At 50.5% G+C, this 18,120-nt stretch overlaps 1 protein-coding gene across 1 annotated transcript in view; it reads right to left on the bottom strand.

Moving 5' to 3' along the window:
* Positions 1-16,184, bottom strand: part of SIM2 (SIM bHLH transcription factor 2) — a gene marked incomplete at its 3' end in the record, with an annotated part of 60,289 nt that extends 44,105 nt beyond the window's left edge. Inside the window, exons 1-3 of the mRNA XM_080363536.1 lie at positions 15,208-16,184; positions 6,301-6,383; positions 3,218-3,307 (exon numbers count right to left, since the gene is read on the bottom strand). Coding sequence (XP_080219662.1) covers positions 3,218-3,307; positions 6,301-6,383; positions 15,208-15,382 — 348 coding nt within the window. The 5' untranslated portion in view covers positions 15,383-16,184. The remainder of the gene's footprint in view (positions 1-3,217; positions 3,308-6,300; positions 6,384-15,207) is intronic.
* Between the last annotated feature and the right edge of the window lie 1,936 nt (positions 16,185-18,120).

The following is an 18,120-nucleotide window of genomic DNA, read 5'->3' on the forward strand; positions in this document are numbered from 1 at the left end:
TGGACTCTAAGGCGAAAAAAATCTTTGGGGAATTTGAACCTATTTGTTATCCACAGGAAAAAAAGAGGCAAGGAATTGGCTCTCTCAGCTAGTACAAGTCAGTTCAACACTGGTCTGAGGTCAATTGAAATTAGATGGAGGAGAGGGTCTTAACCATCAGTATTTACAATATTTACGGTTACAGTTGAGAGCAAAGGCAGAAATCCAAAGCCACACATTAAGTGATAGGTTCACAAATGAAGATGTAGCCTTTCAGAAACATTGTTTCTGATTTTCTGATGCTGCAGACAGAAGTGAGTGAATTAGTGCCGAAAAAAAAAATCCTTAATATTGCTTTTAACTTTTAAACTAGCTTAACTGCACCAGCCAGTGAAGGGTTATTCAAAAGCTCAAATTTCTTTCTGCCAAAGTGAATTGACGATCAACTAGAAGATAAAGGCTACTGTAGTAGGTCTCCAAGAATATCCTGCAAAATATCTTTAAATTAACTTTTTTGCTTAGTTTAAATATATATTTTTAAACAAATTACACTTTAACAGGAAATTTATGTGTGGACTAGTTAATTGTCAAATTATTTAATAAAAAGGCCTTTCTATACACAGTCTAACAGATTTTCTAGAATCATCATCACTCTGGTCTCAGCTTGTATTGGCTGGAGCTCTGTAAGAGCACTTGGTGAAAATATAGTCTAGGATTACAACTTGGTGAGGGAGAATTGCAGAATTTGCTTCTACAGACCAATCTCATTCTTATTGATGTCAGTGGCAAAACTCCCAGTGATTTCCAGAGAAGTAGGAACAAGAACTCATTTAGGGCCCTGGGAAGCTTACAGGAATATCCTAGTGTTAATGTATTAATGTCATAGTACATAGGAGTAGCCTAGCATTAGTGCTAGTACTACTTAAAGTAAAATTATTGCTTAAAAAATACAACATTGATAAAAAGGAATAACAGATTAGATTATAAAATAGCATGAGGAAAGAGGGGAAAAAAAATATCAATGCCTTGTTCAGCTGGGGTTTTGTATTTATAAATAAAAATAATAAGCACTGTGAAACTGCTGTCGCAGGTAGTATTTTGAGAATCTAAAACATGCCTTTAATTTTCACACTGCTCTGTCCTCTCCGATCTACAGCTTTTTGGAGAGTTCAGGGATACAGCCCATTCATTTACAAATCGCTGCTGAAGTGAAATATTTGTGATTTTAGTTATCAAACTGACTTCAACAAGCGATATGACCAAATCTTCTACTTTTCCTCAGTACCTCTTGCACTAAGGGTTTCTTGATATTTACATGTGCAATGTACATGGAATTCAGTCTGTGCAGATGGCTGTAAGGGCATGAAGGCTAAATGTGACAAAAGCCTGTATGACACTCTCAGTCCTCTCTCCTTGAATGTGACAAAGTCAATTTAGTGCCCTACCAATTCCATAGTTCTCTCATTTCACCAGATGATTGGACAACACTGAGACCTACAACACCAAATGACTTGATATTCCCCAAAAAGAAAGAAAAGAAAGAAACAATTTCTGGACAAAACCTGGAAAATCAGTTAGTGCTTATCAAACAGCAAGCAGTGCAGGACAATGAGACTCTACTTCAGCAAGGACAAGTGGGACTCAGTGCTTTGGAATAATTGTACTGGCTAAATGAATCTATTTAAGCAGTCAGCATCATGGTGGACTTTTCAAAGCATTAGGGCAAGAAAAACTTTTGATAAGGCTGTCAATTCAGAGTAGAAAATACAGCCATTCTCTAGTAAAGTTTATTCTAAAACAAAGCAATATTTAAAGTAATTTGAACATGCATTAAATGTTATGAAACAACTAGTACTGTACTGTAACAGGCTCAACTGAACAAACTGCTGGAACTGAGAATGTTCCCTGGACACGTTTTTAAAAGTTGGCAGGAAAAAAGTATCCACACAGAATATTGATTCTCAAAATTACTTTTTCTAAAAGAGATTACAAGACTAGAATTGTAGTTGCCCTTGGATTTGGAAGTGATGCTTATGAGATTACATACTTGATTTTTCTAGCTATTTGGAATTGTATTTTTTCTCACAGCTACTCATTCTAATATCACTAGCATAAGCACACATACAAAGTACTTCACAGTTTTTCAGTTAAAAGTATCTGTTACTACCAAAATTGAAACAGATATATAACCTCCACAACTCAGTCCTTTCTTTGTTTATTGGAATAACCACAGGGTATATTCCCCAGACATTTTCAGAACATCCTGTGCTCTCTCACCTTCATCTCCTCATTCTCCTTCTGTTTGCTCTTAAGTCTTTATTTCAGTTTATCTAAATCTGGAAGTTTTTCAGCTGCATCTGGTTTTGAAGAAACACTTCTGTTTCTTTTAAGTCTCATCTAGGGCCCAGTTAAATTAATCAGGAGTTTTTCTATTGGACTTCACCAAGCTTTGGGTCAGGTGCTACCACAGAATTTATGTAATACATTTACACACAACGGTATGGAAACTTGTGGTCTGCAATAAATTCAGACTATTTGCCCTTGTGCTTATCCCAAGAAGGCAAAAAATTAGAAATGTCCTTCCAAGAAAAAAATAAAAAGGAAAAAAACCCCACACAATAAAACCCCCTTATGCTTCTTGTGCAGAACAGTAGTAAACTGAGTTTTATGAGTTCTATCACAACCATATAAAACGCTTTACTGAAAAGACCACTGAGCTGGAAAAACTCAGGAAAAACTACCCTGAATTCCATGTGAACACTCATAAATCTGCCCCCCTTTTCTTTTTTTTTCCTAAAGCACATTTGCCATAAAACTCATGTTCCACATCAGATTTCCTCTCCATTTCATAGCAAGTCTCAATATCTTACACAATCTAAAACATATAGACTTGAATTCTAAACTTTATTTCAGACGTATAGAATTACCACACAGGCAATAGGTTTGGGTTTCAAGCTCTGTATATATCTGCAATTTGCAATATCATATTATTTATTACCCTTCTTAAAGGTAATGAGGAGTAAAATACAATGAACAAGAAAAGATACAACGACAGTCATGATGTGGTTGTAAGTAAAGGAAACTTGAATATTTAAGTAAGGCCATTTGTCAGAAAACAAATTTCAAAGCTGCAAATACCCCTAGAAAATAGTGACATTGTATACATGGCAGGATATCAGTGTTAGGTTCTAAATCGAGCATTTGTGTTTAACAGATGGGCAGAATAAATCGCTCATACCTGAGATAAGCCAAGATGTACTGATGCTGTTTCTGAGATGTACATTATTTTGCCATCTGATGCTACCACAAAAACAAAGCCATCCAAAGTCTGAAAAAGAGAAGTAAGTAGGGTAAAATGCAAGCCCTCTGTTTAAACCACCTACAGTGATAAAAAATTTGAAATCTTTTGGAGGAAGAATTCTATCCAACTTTAAGAGCAGTGAGTAGCAGCAAAATTTAAAGAACAGAAACCTTTATCTGATGCTATTCCTACGAACCCTATGACACATGCACACATTGTGAAATTAAGTTCATTCCCCCTACAGATGCTAGCTTTACTGCTTCACTTTAAGTTAACATTCTCCTGTTGATTCTGGTTATTTTAGTACTTAGTACAAATCCCAAGCTATGTGGTACTTACGGGAAAGTCTAGTACCACGCAAGCCATTTTTTACGGTATAATTGGCAGACACAGCTTACTGCTATTTGCAATATATTTAATGATACTGTAAGCAATGCTTTAAATTTCTTTGACTATATTTTTAATAATGTCTTTCTAAATAGAGGGTTGTCTGCTATGTACCTATGTGAACTTAGAAAAAGAAAGTAAAAAACAAATCTGCATTCAAAATTTTATCACACTTGAAGAGGGCTGGTTATGCTCATTAAGCTATATCTCTACAGTTTGTGAATCTCCACTGATGGTAAGATGCAACGCAAACTTGAGATCCAGTACTACAGATTCTTATTGATAGGGACTGGAAGGTAAATATTGCTTGCATGAGTAAAAACTGAAGTTTAATTTAGTGACACATGATTAATACGGGAAAAAAAATATATGCAAATGGTACAGCATAGGCCAATCTGACCACAATGTGGACACACAAACTATCAGTTAGAGAATACCTGGATTCTTCAGTGTCCAATTTGAGGCATTTTTTCAAACGTATCTGATATGCTCCTTCAAAAAGTATCCATTATCTCCAACCAATTTAGGAAGCTTTGATCAACACATACACATGAACTTCATTGGAAAATATATTTGAAAGAGGAAAATAATTTTTACAGTACACAGATAAAACAAGCAGCTATTTCAATTCATCTTCTAAGTTACTTAACCAGGAGAAAAGCAATAAAATCCTGTATTCTTCATGCTCTTACAGTGCTGCCCCAATAAGAAAATATTCCAAATTATTCTCTGGCCTACTAATGATTCTACAGCATGTAATTGAAACCAGATTACTCTTTGCCATGACTTTTTTTTCCTTTTGTGGAACATAAATGAAATTTTGTCTAAGTATTATAATGAGAAATGAATTATTACACCCTAAGCTACTTTGCTTTCAAACACTGGCATCTTGCAATTGCTCTACCCAGTATCATAAGTAAAACTATGTCACTGCTTCCATTACTGCATTATGTGGTGCAGTAGGTCTCTGACATTCCTGTACAGAAATGCATATTGAAGCTGAAACTTCACATGTAAGGTTTCAGTTGAAGAAGCCTTAAAAATTTTACAGTAAATGGGGGTTTATTAAAATGTTAAGCACTTTAAGATTCAGAAATAACTGGCCTATAAAATGAGTATTACAGGTAATTAGCATATAATGTTACTTAAGTTCATTTAATGCCAGACAAAATGGGAAACAGCTAACTGGGAGGAGGAGCAAGTGCAGCAGCAATTATTTTTATGATATAACTAGATACATATTTTCTAGGTAGACTAGTGATTCTGAAACAGCTGATAGGACATCAGCTACTTACAACCAAATTTCTAAGGCTAGAATTACCTCGACGTGAGATAATTTTTGAACCTCATCAATTCCCATTTCCTATATGTGGTCAGTAACGCATGTCTCAAACCGCTGTGCCGAAAGCACGCTCTCTTTTTACTTGGGGAGAACTGGTGACACTTTGCAGGGCTGCAGCAACAAATAAGTAACTGCGCGGCATTTCCACCGTCGTGCAGCCTCGCACAGCTCTCCCAGCTGGCCCACCATTGCCGCCTCTTCACCTCCATTCGGGTGGGCGGCTTTGCTTGAGCCCGGGGAACGGCAGCTACCTGAAGGGGGGCGTGGGGAGACGCCAGGGGCCAGAGGCCGGGTCTCGCCCAAAACGCCACCGGCTGGCGGGGAACGAAGGTGGACGAGCTTTCCCGGCGACTCGGCGGGAGGGAGCGGCCACAGACCCCGAAGAGAGTTCTTTGTCGAGGTTTTTATCCCCAGCCCGAGTGAACAGCTAAAACAGCTCCAGCTCTGTGACCAGGAATTAACCTCCCACAATAAAAACGGCCGTTAAATGATTACGGCTTACTAGGTCTTTAAAATCGGGGAAGAAAAACCCTTGCTGTATTAAGTTCACATATAAAAAACATGATGCTAAACGGGTTTTTTGTTTGTTTGGGGTTTTTTTTGTTGGGGTTTTTTGGTTGGTTGGGTTTGGGTTTTTGTTTGTTTGTTTTGTGGTGTGTTGTTGTTGTTCCTCCGACTGCCACACACGCCCCAGCTACGAATTTCTACGCTCACCTAGGCGGGGGTGAAATTCAGCGGAATTCCAGAGCAGATCAACGGGATTGTGCACAACGGTATTTTCAGGTGCTAACGTCCGCGGGAGATCTAACCCAGCTGTGCAGCCCCCGCCTCGGCAGCCCTGCGCTCCCTTACAGGTTTCCCCTTTCGAGTCACCGCCGGAGAAGGACGATCTCCGATGTTCGGCACCTTTCCAGCTTAAACGCGCTCCCCGTTGCCGCTCGACGGGGGCTGCCTGCGGGACATCCCCAGCAGCTCTGGGGCGTCTGATTATGGCTTTTACGGATGGGAGACTCTTTGTATGCACGGAGAGCAGACTAGTGCCTGTTTTTTCTACTAATATCAAAGGTGAAAAGGAAAAAAAAAAAAAATGAAGTGTTTGGTGTCTCCGTATTGCGTCCCTCCCAGACGGTGTGAGGCTCGGGAGTAAAAAGAAGGCTTCACCCAGGCTCTTCCCGCGGTGCAGAGAAGAGGAGGAAGAAGAGGAGGAGAGTTGGGAGCTGGGAGGCTGATCGCAGAGCAACACTACACTTGCTATGCGGAGCGCGTACGAGAGGAGGAAGGCGTCCACTACCTGAAGCAAATGGGATCCGAGCTCCTTGGCCACGTTATCCAAGGGACCTATCCTGCTCGGCTGTCCCCAGGCGTCACCCAGACCTGCAAGGGAACCAAGGAGCTGGTTAGAGAGGGAAGCGAAGCCCGACCCGCCCTGTCTCCCCGGCGGGACAGGAGCTGTTCGCAACCTGCCTACTCCCCCCGCTTCTCCCGCGGGAAGCGGTCCAGGCCGCGGCGTGGGGGCTCGGGAGGTGGGAAAGGCTGAATTCTGAAACACGCGAGGGAAGGGAATTGCTCTCTTCTGGAGGTCCCGGGGAAGGCACACCCGCGAACCCCTTCCTCCTTCCCCGAGAAGCCTCCTGCTCTGCAGCGCGCCCCAGGGAGGCGCCTGCCCCAACCGGCTTCCCCTCGCCGGCCATGCCGGCACCTTCTTGCCAGTAGCACCGCGCCCGTTCCCCCTTTCGCCACGACCGGGGCGAGGAAGACTGGCCACACACTGAGAACCCGAGGCACTAGCCGCTTTGGAGGCAGGCGCGGAGCACCCGGCCTGCCTGCAGCTTCGCCAGGCACAGCACAGGGCATTTGGTTCCCAGCGAAGTGTTCACACACGGAAGGCACAAGGACCTGCGAGACACTCGCCTGTCTTCTGTGCCGGAGGTGCAGCGGGACGGCCCTCAACACCTGGCCGCGGGCCGGACCTGTGCGTCCCCCCGCCCGCGTCCCGCTGCCCTCCGTCCCTGCGTGGGTGCGTGGCTTGCGCAGGGTGCCGGTCCCGACGACCCTCACGCTGGCCAAGGCGGGTCCCTGCTGGGTAGTGCGCTGAGGAGGTTAAAGAGGGCGGGAACTCAATCGGGGGCAAAGTGCCCCGACGACCTCTTCACCAGTGCACGGAAGGGACCGAGAAATTTGCCGGCGTGATTGCACAGCTTCCCCCCTGAGGGCTGGGCTCCGGCCCCCTCTAACCCGACAGGCCCGACCCAGCCCCGCTGCTTCGCCTTAGCTCTGCCCGGCGGGCTGGGGGCAGCCCGTGTGCCCGGCACTGCCTTGGTGACAGCGAAAGGTTATTGAGGAAGCTTGAAGCGAGGGAGGTCTGGTCTGGCGTTTGCTTGTTTGTTTGTTTTTCGTTTACTCTATGCAAATAAGGCGTGCAGCACCTCCCCGGTGGAGCTGAGACCACTACCCGTGCCAGTCGAGGAGGTGAAGGCTCCTGTCCAACACCCTGATGGCAGGCTCTGCAGCGTGCCATTGCCCCCAGGACCGACTAGACAGGGAGGAAGGAGGGAAGGGTCACGGGACCGCAAGCATTTAATGCCTCCTTTTTGGAGACAAAAGAGAGAAAAGAAGACTTAAGCCCTCGGGGCCACAGCACAGATTCTACGAGGCCACGGAGCCTGAAGGGTGCTTCACTGCCCGTGCTTCCCTGCAGCCTAGAGACGCTGCAGAAGGGCCGGTGGCGGGTGAAATGTGGGGATGCTCGGTGCTGCCAGCCCGCACACTGGCAGGGGCAAAGGCTGCTGCAGCAGGAGTCCCTCTCGACTCCGTTGCGGGAGGGAGAAGTTAGTACCCAGGCAGAAAGCCCTGCCCTAAGCTGCGGCTTTGGAGCATGCCTCCAAACGTCCCCCCTGACGCTCTCCTGGATCCGCGCACCCTTCGGCCGAGTGTCCGCAGGTAGCACTGGTCTAGAAACGATGGGAGCCTTTCTCCCCGCCCTTGGGGCGTCCTTTGGGGTGGACACTGGAGGAAAAGGAGGGGGCGAAGAAAACGCGTCGCAAAGCACGGCTGCCCAAGGTGCTTTCCCCCGAGTTTCGCCTCTTTCTGGTGCCCCGGTGTCAGCGAAGCCTCTCCGCTCCCGCCGGGCAAGCACAAATAAGCCTGCGGGTCTCAGCGCCAGGCAAGGCACCCCGGGGACCTAGGCCGGCCCCAGCGCCTCCTTTCCGCCGGCGCAAAGCAGTAGCAGCACCCAAGGTCAGTCCCAAGAGGAGGCGTCTGTCTGCCTGTCCCGGGTCAGTCGCTCCGGCTGCCCCAGCAGGTCCCTCCAAACCGCGCCTCAGAAGTGCACGGTGTGCGGCTACGCTTTCTTTTGGGTATGGGAAGGACACCTTCCCTTCGCCGAGAGGAGCATTTAGCCATGCGTTGGGAAATTTGCTTTGAAAAGATAACGAAAAATCTCACTTTTCTACCGCCATTTCCCAATTCGCAGTTTAAAGAAGACCCCTAAACTTCCAGAGATCCTTAAAAAAAATAAATAAATAAATAATATATATATATATATTTTGTTGGGGTTTTTTTTGGTTTTTTTTTTCTGAAACGCTGCTTTCCCTGGGGCGGAAAGTTTGAGGATCGCAGAGACATCCTGCAGTCTCTTTCCCGAGACGATAACAAATGCAAACAACAGAGTCAGACCTGGTGCTGAGCGGCATGTCCTTATTTCGATTTACTAATTTCAAGTCTCGAGACATGGGAGAGAGAGACTTCTCCTTTAGTTAGACATAGTGGTGTAAAAACTGCCCTGAAACGAGCCCTAACTTTCTGAAGGACGAAGCAGATTTACTCTTTGTGCCACTCACGAAGATGCTTTTCAAGAACGAACTGTCTCTGCCGCACCCGTGCCTGGCAATCTGCTCCGTCCTGTCCATCACGGCTAGCCAGGTACGGTTTCACAGCATCCCCCAGATCACTTTCTTTGAGGTTCTTTCCAAACCTGGACTAAAAAAGTCACTTCCGCAGATTTGTTCCCTTTGAAATTGTAAATTGGAGTTACAATTGCGAACTCGCATCAAGCACAAATGCGTTTGGTGGATCAGCCTGGCATTCGTGTAAGCTTATTTTAAAGCCTATGATTTTATCGTTTAATCCACCAGCAGATCGCTTTGAAGGTGGAAACGAAACGAATAAAAACCTTACGTTCAGATGAAGGACTAACTCCTATTAACTTGTCTTTCGAGAGATTTGCAAACGTGCAGTATACGTCCTGTAAACATATGGATGCAATAGACTCCGCCGAGCTGCTCCTGCCCAGCCAGTAAATAACGCACACTTTCACTCACTGGACTGGAGCGAGGCCAAAAGAGCTGCCGATACAAAGCGAGTGTTTCCTATGTCGCCTAAACGCGGTGGGAGTTTGCCGGGGTGGCCCCGGCCCGGAAAGGGGTCTCCGGCAGGAAAGGGTGCCGGGTCTCCGACACGGCTGTGCAGCCGATGCGCTGCCGAACGAGTCATTTCGAAGCAAATATTTTTAAAATGCCCAATTGGAGCACTAATTACCTGCGACGCTGGCCCAGATAGCGATTTCCCTGCGAGCGAGAAAGCAGCTGCTGCATCCTTCCCGCAAAAGCTGAGGACACCCGTGAGGGTGGCCTCTCCCCCTTTGCCGTGCGAGAGCTTAGGGGATCGCCTGCAGCCAGCGGCCTGGGGAGACTCCGGGCGCTAACGGTAACGTAAAGCCCGGAAAGCTGGAGCCGAACTCAGCGGCAGAGCCCGCCTCGACGGGTAGGAGCTGGCACGGCGAAGAGGTCCAAGGCGCAACCTCCTCTTTGCTGGCATCCGGCCGTCGGCAAACATGGATGAGACGAGCCCCTCTCCCTGTTCACCCTCCGTTTACTGGTGTGTGTAACGACGGCTGGTCCCGTTCCCACAGCGACCGTGCTAGCGGGGCAGAACAGACACAGCGGAATGCCTAGCGGGCAATGCCAAGGGGGAAATCATTGGCCCTAATCGCAGCTGTGACCATCAGCCCGTCCCCCGGGCACCGGGCGGCAGATTCGGCTCCGACGACGGCGTCCTAGGGACAGAGACGGGGTTTTCAACAGGCACCCCGAAGTACGTGCTACTTTTGCCGTTGAAAGACGTGGGAATTCTCATGCGAACGCGTCCCCTTCCCTTCGGCAAACCCGGACATGATTGCCTCCACCGTGTTTTGACATCTCTGGCTGTTTTTCAAAGTATCTCAACATTCACTTTGTACTATTTCCCAGTTTCCAGAGAGAGGAGTGAGTCAAACTGTAATAAGATCTAGACATTTTTGAGAACAACTCCCACCTTTGGTCTCCAACTGTATAAATTCGTACACACACACAGCTGAAAGCCCGGTAGCTTTTCTGCTTGGGATTCTGCTAAAAGAATTACTTAGTGATGTTTTATGTTAAGTATCGGATTGCCCTGTAACTTGGACTATTTCCTTTGTGTGTACTGTATTGTTCCCCGGCTCCCCCGAACCTCACGGTCCCCTCGCGTTGTTCAACAGCCATCCTTCACAAGGAACCCGAGTCAGCTGCGAGAGCCGGGATTTTCAGTACCGCTTCTCTTTTGGGACTTTTCCCTAGCGCGGTTGTGCCTCCCTTCGTCGGGAAAGCCAACAGAGATCACCAGGGGACGGCGAACTGCCAGCCTCGGCACCCGTCTGGGGCGGGGTGGAGGCGGCCCCTACCCTCGGTCTAACTTTGTCTCTTTCGTTTAGGCGAGGCCCAGGGTTTAGCATAAGCCCTTGAGGTGGGGAAGGAAGCGCGGCTCTGGGTGAGGGGCAGAGCTGACACCTTGCCCTAAGACCAGATGCAGCAGAGGGAGAGACATCTCAGCCCCGACGGCACATAGAATCGCACCGCTTGACAGGCGGGCCCGAGGGGCCGGGCCGGGTCTGGAGCTGACGGGGAGTCCCCGGCCCCAGCGGGGGTAACCTCTGTTCGGGGCGGGAGCTTCCAGGCTGCGATGATTTTGGGAAGGAGAAGGGCTGTATTAGCTTAACTTTGGCAGGGATGTGCTGGGCCCCCCGCATCCTCTCCGAGGGCTTCAGCGTCACCGCCGGCTGGAAAGTTGTCCGAGGGTTGGGCGATGGGAGTGACAGACGTAAAAATCGAGACAATCGTTAAAAAAAAAAAAAAAAAAGCCGAGGTCTAGAGAAAAAAAAAAAACAACAAGAACACCCTCCAGGACAGTCGGACAAACCCCAACCCGGCACTTCCCGGCGAGCCAGAAACACCAGACCATGTTAAGAGGCCCGAAAGCGTGCGCACGGCAAACAGCGCGGTCCCGAGCAGAGCCACAGCTACCACGGCAGTGACACACTCCCTCCCTCCCTTCCCGCACCCGCCGCTCGTCCCCGCACCGAGGGTCTGCCGACTCCCGCCACAGCTACCGGGAAACACTAATGGCACTCCTGTTTTAGTAAGACCTTCAATGCCACTATTAGCGGTTTTTACAGTAGAGGCAAGTTTCGTAGAGGAATTACTCGCGCCGCCGGCTCGGGCTTTAATTAATTAATTAAGCTCTTCAGAGTGAGTATGAAAATTAATGGAATAGCTACAATTCACCTTGATTTTCTTAAAACATGCATTCACAACCAGGTTTAAATCGAACGAAAACTCTACATGCGCCTTGTAATTTATATTGTCTGCGTCTCGGAATAAGGAACAGGTCTAAGGTCTACTGCTGAGTCATTTTATTCAGCAATTTTTTATAACTCACATTATCTTTTGGGTCATTTATCAATTAGTTCGTTCTCAACCCGTTTAAACATCCGTAAGTGTGCAGTTTTTTAGTCAGTTTTCGAAACTGCTTCGGAGTTGGGGGAAGAAACGGCTCACAATGTAACCAGTCTGCCATAACCGTGAGGCAGAGAATCGGGGGTTTTAAATACAATTTCTTCTCGCGACTCCTCTCATTTGCTCATTTTTAGAAAAAAAAAAAATACTGACGGTCAGGACAGAAGTCTCGTGGTGTGTTTTTGTTCTACAGTAATAAATGCCTTGGCAAAATATCAAAACACAAGAGAAGATGGTATTACAGAGCGGGAGCGCGGGGGAGGCTGTAGGTTGCTGTCTCCTGGACTTTATTTCACGAACCTGAAGATCAGAGCGAAACCGCACGGCAAAATCTGTGATGTCGGAGCACGAAGTCGTGCCTATCAGGGCTTGCACTTTGCGGAAGAAAGGAGCTGGAATATAAATCGGTTTTCACTCTCATTTGTGTTGAGCCTTATCGGGCGCCTCCGCGGGGAGATCTATAATTTTAGTCCAAAATGAGCATCTTCGGGAAAATCTTGACAGAGATGAGCAGGAGGAGACCTGTCTGAACTCCCTTACAAGCCTTGTCGAAGCTCTGGGACCAGACACCTCAGTGAGAATCTCAAACTCTACCTACAATTTGTGTCAGCTCGCGCTGGAAATAAAACGTGTGGGGGAAGCCATCCACCGGAGTTTTTAGAAACAAACTCCTCTCTCTCTTCCCCTCCAGTCTAGACGGAGCTGGAAGCCAGTTTTATATCTGGACAACGTTTCTGATCACGCTGACTCCAGCTACCCTGGGTCTAGCACGCATGCTGGAGTTGTCTCAGGCCTGTCCTCCCACCACCGCGAGCTGGAAGAAGTAAACTCCCTTGAGTCTTACAGGGATGATGCCTCGCTGACGGCCCAGGCGGCCGGGGCGGCACGGGTCTCTGGTCCCCCGGTCACAGCCGTTTCGGGGGAGACGCTTGAGAGAGTGCGGGCTGCGCCGCTCCCTCTGCCCTGGGAGCAGCGGCCGACGGGTGGCCAACTGTTACGTGCCCACCTTTATTCCAAGCCACAGGACCCCGTACGTGGGTCCTCCCCACCCATTGGGTCCAGCATACTCAAAGGGGCACATTCTCCAGGTCTTATTGTCCCCATAATTTAAGACGCCGTGCCGGGCAGCCGTCTTGGGCTGTGGCACTTCCCCCCTGCCGCCCCAGTAAAGACAACTGGACACCACCTTTCCGTGCCGTCGCTGAGCTGCTGAGGGGGGAGAGGACCTTCCTCCCCCGCTTTCCGCAGACAAATTCAGAGAGAAAGGGAAGAAAGGGGCGATGCGGGTCCGAGTGCCGTCGGGCAGCCCCCCTCCCCCCTCCTCCCCCCGTCCGGCACCAAACGCCCTACTGCAGCCGGCGGAGTAGCGAGCACTGCCTATGGCCGCCTCTCTGCAGCTCCCCTCTCTGCCCTCTACCCTCCTGGGTACTAAACACACGGCTCGGGGGCTAGAGACGGTTATTCCTGGGGCCTGTCATCCCTGGGTGCAAAGCTTTGTTTTTCAACGTATTTCCACCCGTACTTAAGACGATGAAAGATCAGGAATTCGCTGTATGCATTTAAACGTTGCTCTTAATAAGCAGAGTGTGCGGAAGCGCACGCCTGGCCTGTTTAAGGAAGACAGACACATAAAACACACCCGAGCTGGTGGGTATAAACCTACTCTCGGCGTCCTCTTGTTACTCTTGAGGCTCAGCAGGACTGGAAAACCAGGAATACACTCAGCAGCATCTCGAAACGTGCCACTCTTCTTCCCTCCTAAACCAAAGCCATTCGGGGCAGGTTCCCCAGGAAGGGCCGGCGAATGCCCCCCCCGAAATTACGACGCGCTATTTCTCATGGCGAAATTTCCCGATGGGGGATAATGGCTGGAAATTGCAGCAGAGAAGCGTCTTGCTTCCCCTTGCTCTGTTCACCCGGCGTGCTTCAGAAGCGCACGCTAAAGGAGCCCTAGTTTCCCGTAGCACTGCTAGCACTTGCTCTCGAAATTACTGAATTAGATGACCATAACGGTAAGCTTCTCTCGGTTTGGGAGTGGGGTTTTGTTTTTGTTTTTAGATTTGAAGGCTTTTAATAAAGCTCCTTAGAAACCGCGACGGAGAGCAGACCTTCCACTCTGGAATTTGCTAATTCCTTCACACACACACTCCCGTCCGGAGAGGCGCAAACAAATGACAAAGGGGGGAGCTGGGCTTTATTTAGCCACCAGCAGTCACTAACCAGAGTTTCATTTCACGTCTCCCATCAGCTCAGCGGCGGCACGGAGTGGATCGGGCGGCCGGCGGCACCCCACGGGTGCCAGTCAGCTGCCTCCCCTCACCCAAAGTGGCCGAAACTCTGCGTCCTTCGGACGCTTGGGGTGTAGGTGCGAGGCTGACCGGGGGGGTATTGTTTACCAAACCCCGGTGGAAGGAAAGAGCAGTGTCAGGCCTCGTTGTTGCGTGTCTCCGAGAAGAGCTCAGGGGTCATCAGCTCTTGCCTCTCTGCACGGCCCTGGCCGTGGGGCAGCGAGGTCCAGGCCCCGCTCAGGGGCATATTGGGCTCCGACTGGTCCTCCCCTCTCCCCCCGATCCCAGGAGAAGGCGGAGGACCTCTCTGCGAAGCTGCTGCGCCTTATTTCCCAGCCTGCTTCCCTATCTCCAGAAAACTCCAACCAAAACAAAATAATAATAACACCCACGCTATTTCCTCCCCTCACAAGGCCGTGTCTGGACACCGGCAGGAGCACTGTGCCGAGTGGCCTCCCAGGGAGCTGGGACGACTTGTCTCTCGGGGCCGCAGACGCCGGGCACGGGGGAGCCGAGCGGAACCCTCTCTCTTCGGGACGGTCCCCCCGAGCAGACGGAGCTGAACCGGCAGCAAAGGAGGAGGGAGGAGAAGAGGGGAATTACCGGACGGCTCTACCTTCCCGCACCACGGGCCGGGCTGCCCGCCTCCGCTCCGCCGCCACCCCGGCGCAGTCCCCGGCCGGAGTCCCCGTGCAGCCCGCGCCCCAGGTCACGGCTCTCGAAGGGCTACGCGAGGCCAGGGAGAGCTGTTTTCGAGTTTAGGCCTCACAGGACCAGAGCTGCTATTTGCAGTCCGCGCTTTGTACGGCACCCCCCGGCAAGCTTTGGTTTTCGGGCAGTGCAGCGCTGCCTCCTCTTCCCAGGCAAGCGGGAGCCTTTCCACCCTCAGCGGCTTTTCCCTCGCTCGCCCCTCGTTCGCCACCCGGTGCTGGCACCCCTGCAAACACCCCCCACCCCTTCTTCACAGGAGGCAGAGGAGATGCGGGCTCGTCTCGGGGTATGCACACCCCACCCGCCACCCCCACTTTCGGGCCATAGTGCTGCCCGGTCCCTCCTGTGCGGGCCGGGCGGGAGGCAGACAGCCCCTGCCGGGGTGATTACCTTCGGGGAAGACGGCTCGCATTTTCAGGTAGCTAGTGGTGAGGCGGATGATGGACGCTTTGTCCAGCTGGGAGGTGATAGCCGAGGGCAGAGGCAGGAGTTTGGCCAGTTCGTAGAATTCTCCATTTTCTTTTTCCCGTCTAGTCTTTGCCGCGTTCTTGGATTTTTCCTTCATCGCGACTACTGCAAGGCGAAGATGACACTGGCATATTAGACCCGATTCTTCCGAATCGCAGGGGGCATGGATTTCGGCTTCAAAGTCAGTATTTTCGTTTAAGGAAGGGAGGGAATTCACTCAAATCGAATCGAATTAAAAAAAAAAAAAAAAAAGGGGGAAAAAAGGGGAAAAAGAGGAAGGAAAAAAAGCCAAAGCAACCAAACAAACCCAACACCAACAGAAATGGTGTGAAGAGGGGGAAGGCGATATCTGAGCCACAACCACGACAGGTAAGCCACTCGGCAGGAGGCAGTTCTGCTCTGACTCTGCAATATCTAGCGCTTCGAAACCGAGAATGAAAAACCGACACGAACCACGGTCCTCTGCCTGCAGCTGGAAAGGGATCTTCTCCTTAACGGGGAGCAAATCACTGGGTTTCCTTCCCTGAAGGATTTCTTCTACTCAATCCTTCCCCGGCCAAAAATAATAATAAAAAATTTTAAAAATAGAGCGTCCACGCAAGAACTCATCGGGCTAAGCAGGCTGAACCATTTTTGGACACTTTGTCTCTTAAAAAAGAAAAAGAAAGAAAAGGAAAGACCGTGCTGCTTGTTTAACGAAGTGCAAAATGAACTGGTCCCAGAGCCCGAGATGCCGAGGAGACGACTAGGCGGCAAGGCAACCCGCCGCTAAACGAAAGCAAACGCCGGTGCGGAGGGAGTTGATGGCTGGAGCTCTCCGAAATCACAAGCTCTCATTTCCTTCAGACGCTTCCCTCTCGGTCAGCTCTCGGCGGGCGGCGGCTGGTCTTGCGGCAGAAAGACGCTTTCTCCCGTCCCCGAGGGGCTGCTTCAGCGCCGGGGCGCGGGGGGTGCCGAGCCCGGCGGGGCGACAGGGCTGGGCTGGCAGCGGGCCTGCGGGCACGGGGGGCTGCTGGCCGCGGGGCTGCTCCCTCCGCTCCGGCCGCTGCGCCCAGCTCCAAATGTGGTTCTCATGCGGAGTCAAATTAAAGGATCCGTTTTCCTCGGGACCAGTGCCACTTCAGCGTTGTCTCTTTCCAAACAAGTCCGAGCGCTGGCAAAGGCGCGGGTTTGATTTTGTTGGATTTATTTTTTTCCCCCTCCTTTTAAAGAAAAAGCATTTGCAAGGTCAAGAATTGCTTCCTTTTTGTTTTATTATTATTATTATTATTATTTGTCACGTATTGAAAGAGCAAAGTGATGTCTCTTTCGCATAGACATGCCTTTCAAAGGCGAAGGGAGGGTTTGCAACATTCACCGCCCGCAAGGAGCAGCGATCCTCACCATACGGCAAGGATCGAAGGTAAAATTCACCTCCTTTCAGAAATCCTAGCTGACACGCTCCTCGCCTGAAAGCACCGATATGTCCGCACTTTTTTTTTTTTCTGTCTTTTTTTATTTTTTAAATTTTTTTTCCCAGGGGCAGAAGGAGCTCTGAAGTGGACCCCTCAGTTAATTCTTGAGCAGAGGCTGCAGAAAGCCAGGAGAGCGTCAAGAGGGGAGGGGATAATGTATCCGTGACGTGTCCTCCCGCGCAGCTCCCTCCGAGGGACCCAAATACAGAGGAGCCAGAAAAGAGCCGCAATTAGCACTCGCGATGGAACTGGAGGCTGCGGCAGGGGGGAGACAGGGGCGGGGACCCTTTGCTTTGGCAGTCCGAGCCCGCTCCCCCCGACCTCCCTAAGCAGCCGCGGAGCGCCGGCAGAGACCCGCGGCCCCCTTGCCCCGTAACCTGCCGTCGCTCACGTACGCGTTTGGTGCACCGGCCGTGACCCCGCGGCCCCCGGGGGGGAGCCCTCGTACCCCCACCCGCCAGCCGGCTGCCGGCGAGGGCCGGGCCAGAGGAACGCATGGGGCCGCGACACGCGTGGGCCCTCCCTTACCAGACTCACTGCACCGCCATTAGGTCACCCGAGTACTTTCCCCTGTTGTTTTGGCGCTAGGTAAAAGGGACAAAATGTACCTGCATACGCATACATGTGTGTATCATACATGGATATACATACGTATATAAAACACACATTTATACTATATATACACATGATATATATTTTGCATATACATTACAAGTATGTGTATGTATGCATATATACATGTACGCACACGAATACATTTACAAAGGCGCACACACACATATATATTTACAAGTGGGCCCTCGCACTGATCCAAGCCCCGGGAGAGGCGGCGGGCGCTGCCCAGAGGCCCCCCTGCCCCGCAGCCCTCCCCGTCGGTGCCGCTGCACAGGCAGCCACTGCTCATCAGCCCCCGACGTGACACTCGGCTGCCCAGTGGGCCACCGATGGCCAGGGAAAGGGAAGAAACTCCCCGAGAGCCCGGGCTGTGCCCATGCCCCCGGCTCCTGCCTCTCCAGGCAGCAGAGGCCCCGCGGTGGCCCCACACACCGTGGCGTGAGCAAAGCCGGGGGACATGGAGCTCACGGGGCTTTAACTACACGGCTCGAGGCCGGCTTTTGCAGAGGTTGTCACAGCAGCCCCTAAAAAAGCGCGATGCCGGGGTCTCTCCTCCCCACCCGAGCGACAGGATTAAGCTCGGCCCGGACAGGACCGCGCTGCCTCCGGCCTGGCTTTGATGCAGCCCAGACCCGACGGGAGCCTTTCGCCCTCCGAGGGGACCCTTCGGGATGCTGCGAGGGGCACAGGCGTGGTGAGACACACATACGTACATACACCCACCCCCAAGGGTGGCCTCAGCAATCCCCAGCCGTGCGGAGGGAGC

The sequence above is a fragment of the Nesoenas mayeri genome (assembly GCF_963082525.1).
Source record: "Nesoenas mayeri genome assembly, chromosome: 1".
NCBI lineage: Eukaryota > Metazoa > Chordata > Aves > Columbiformes > Columbidae > Nesoenas > Nesoenas mayeri.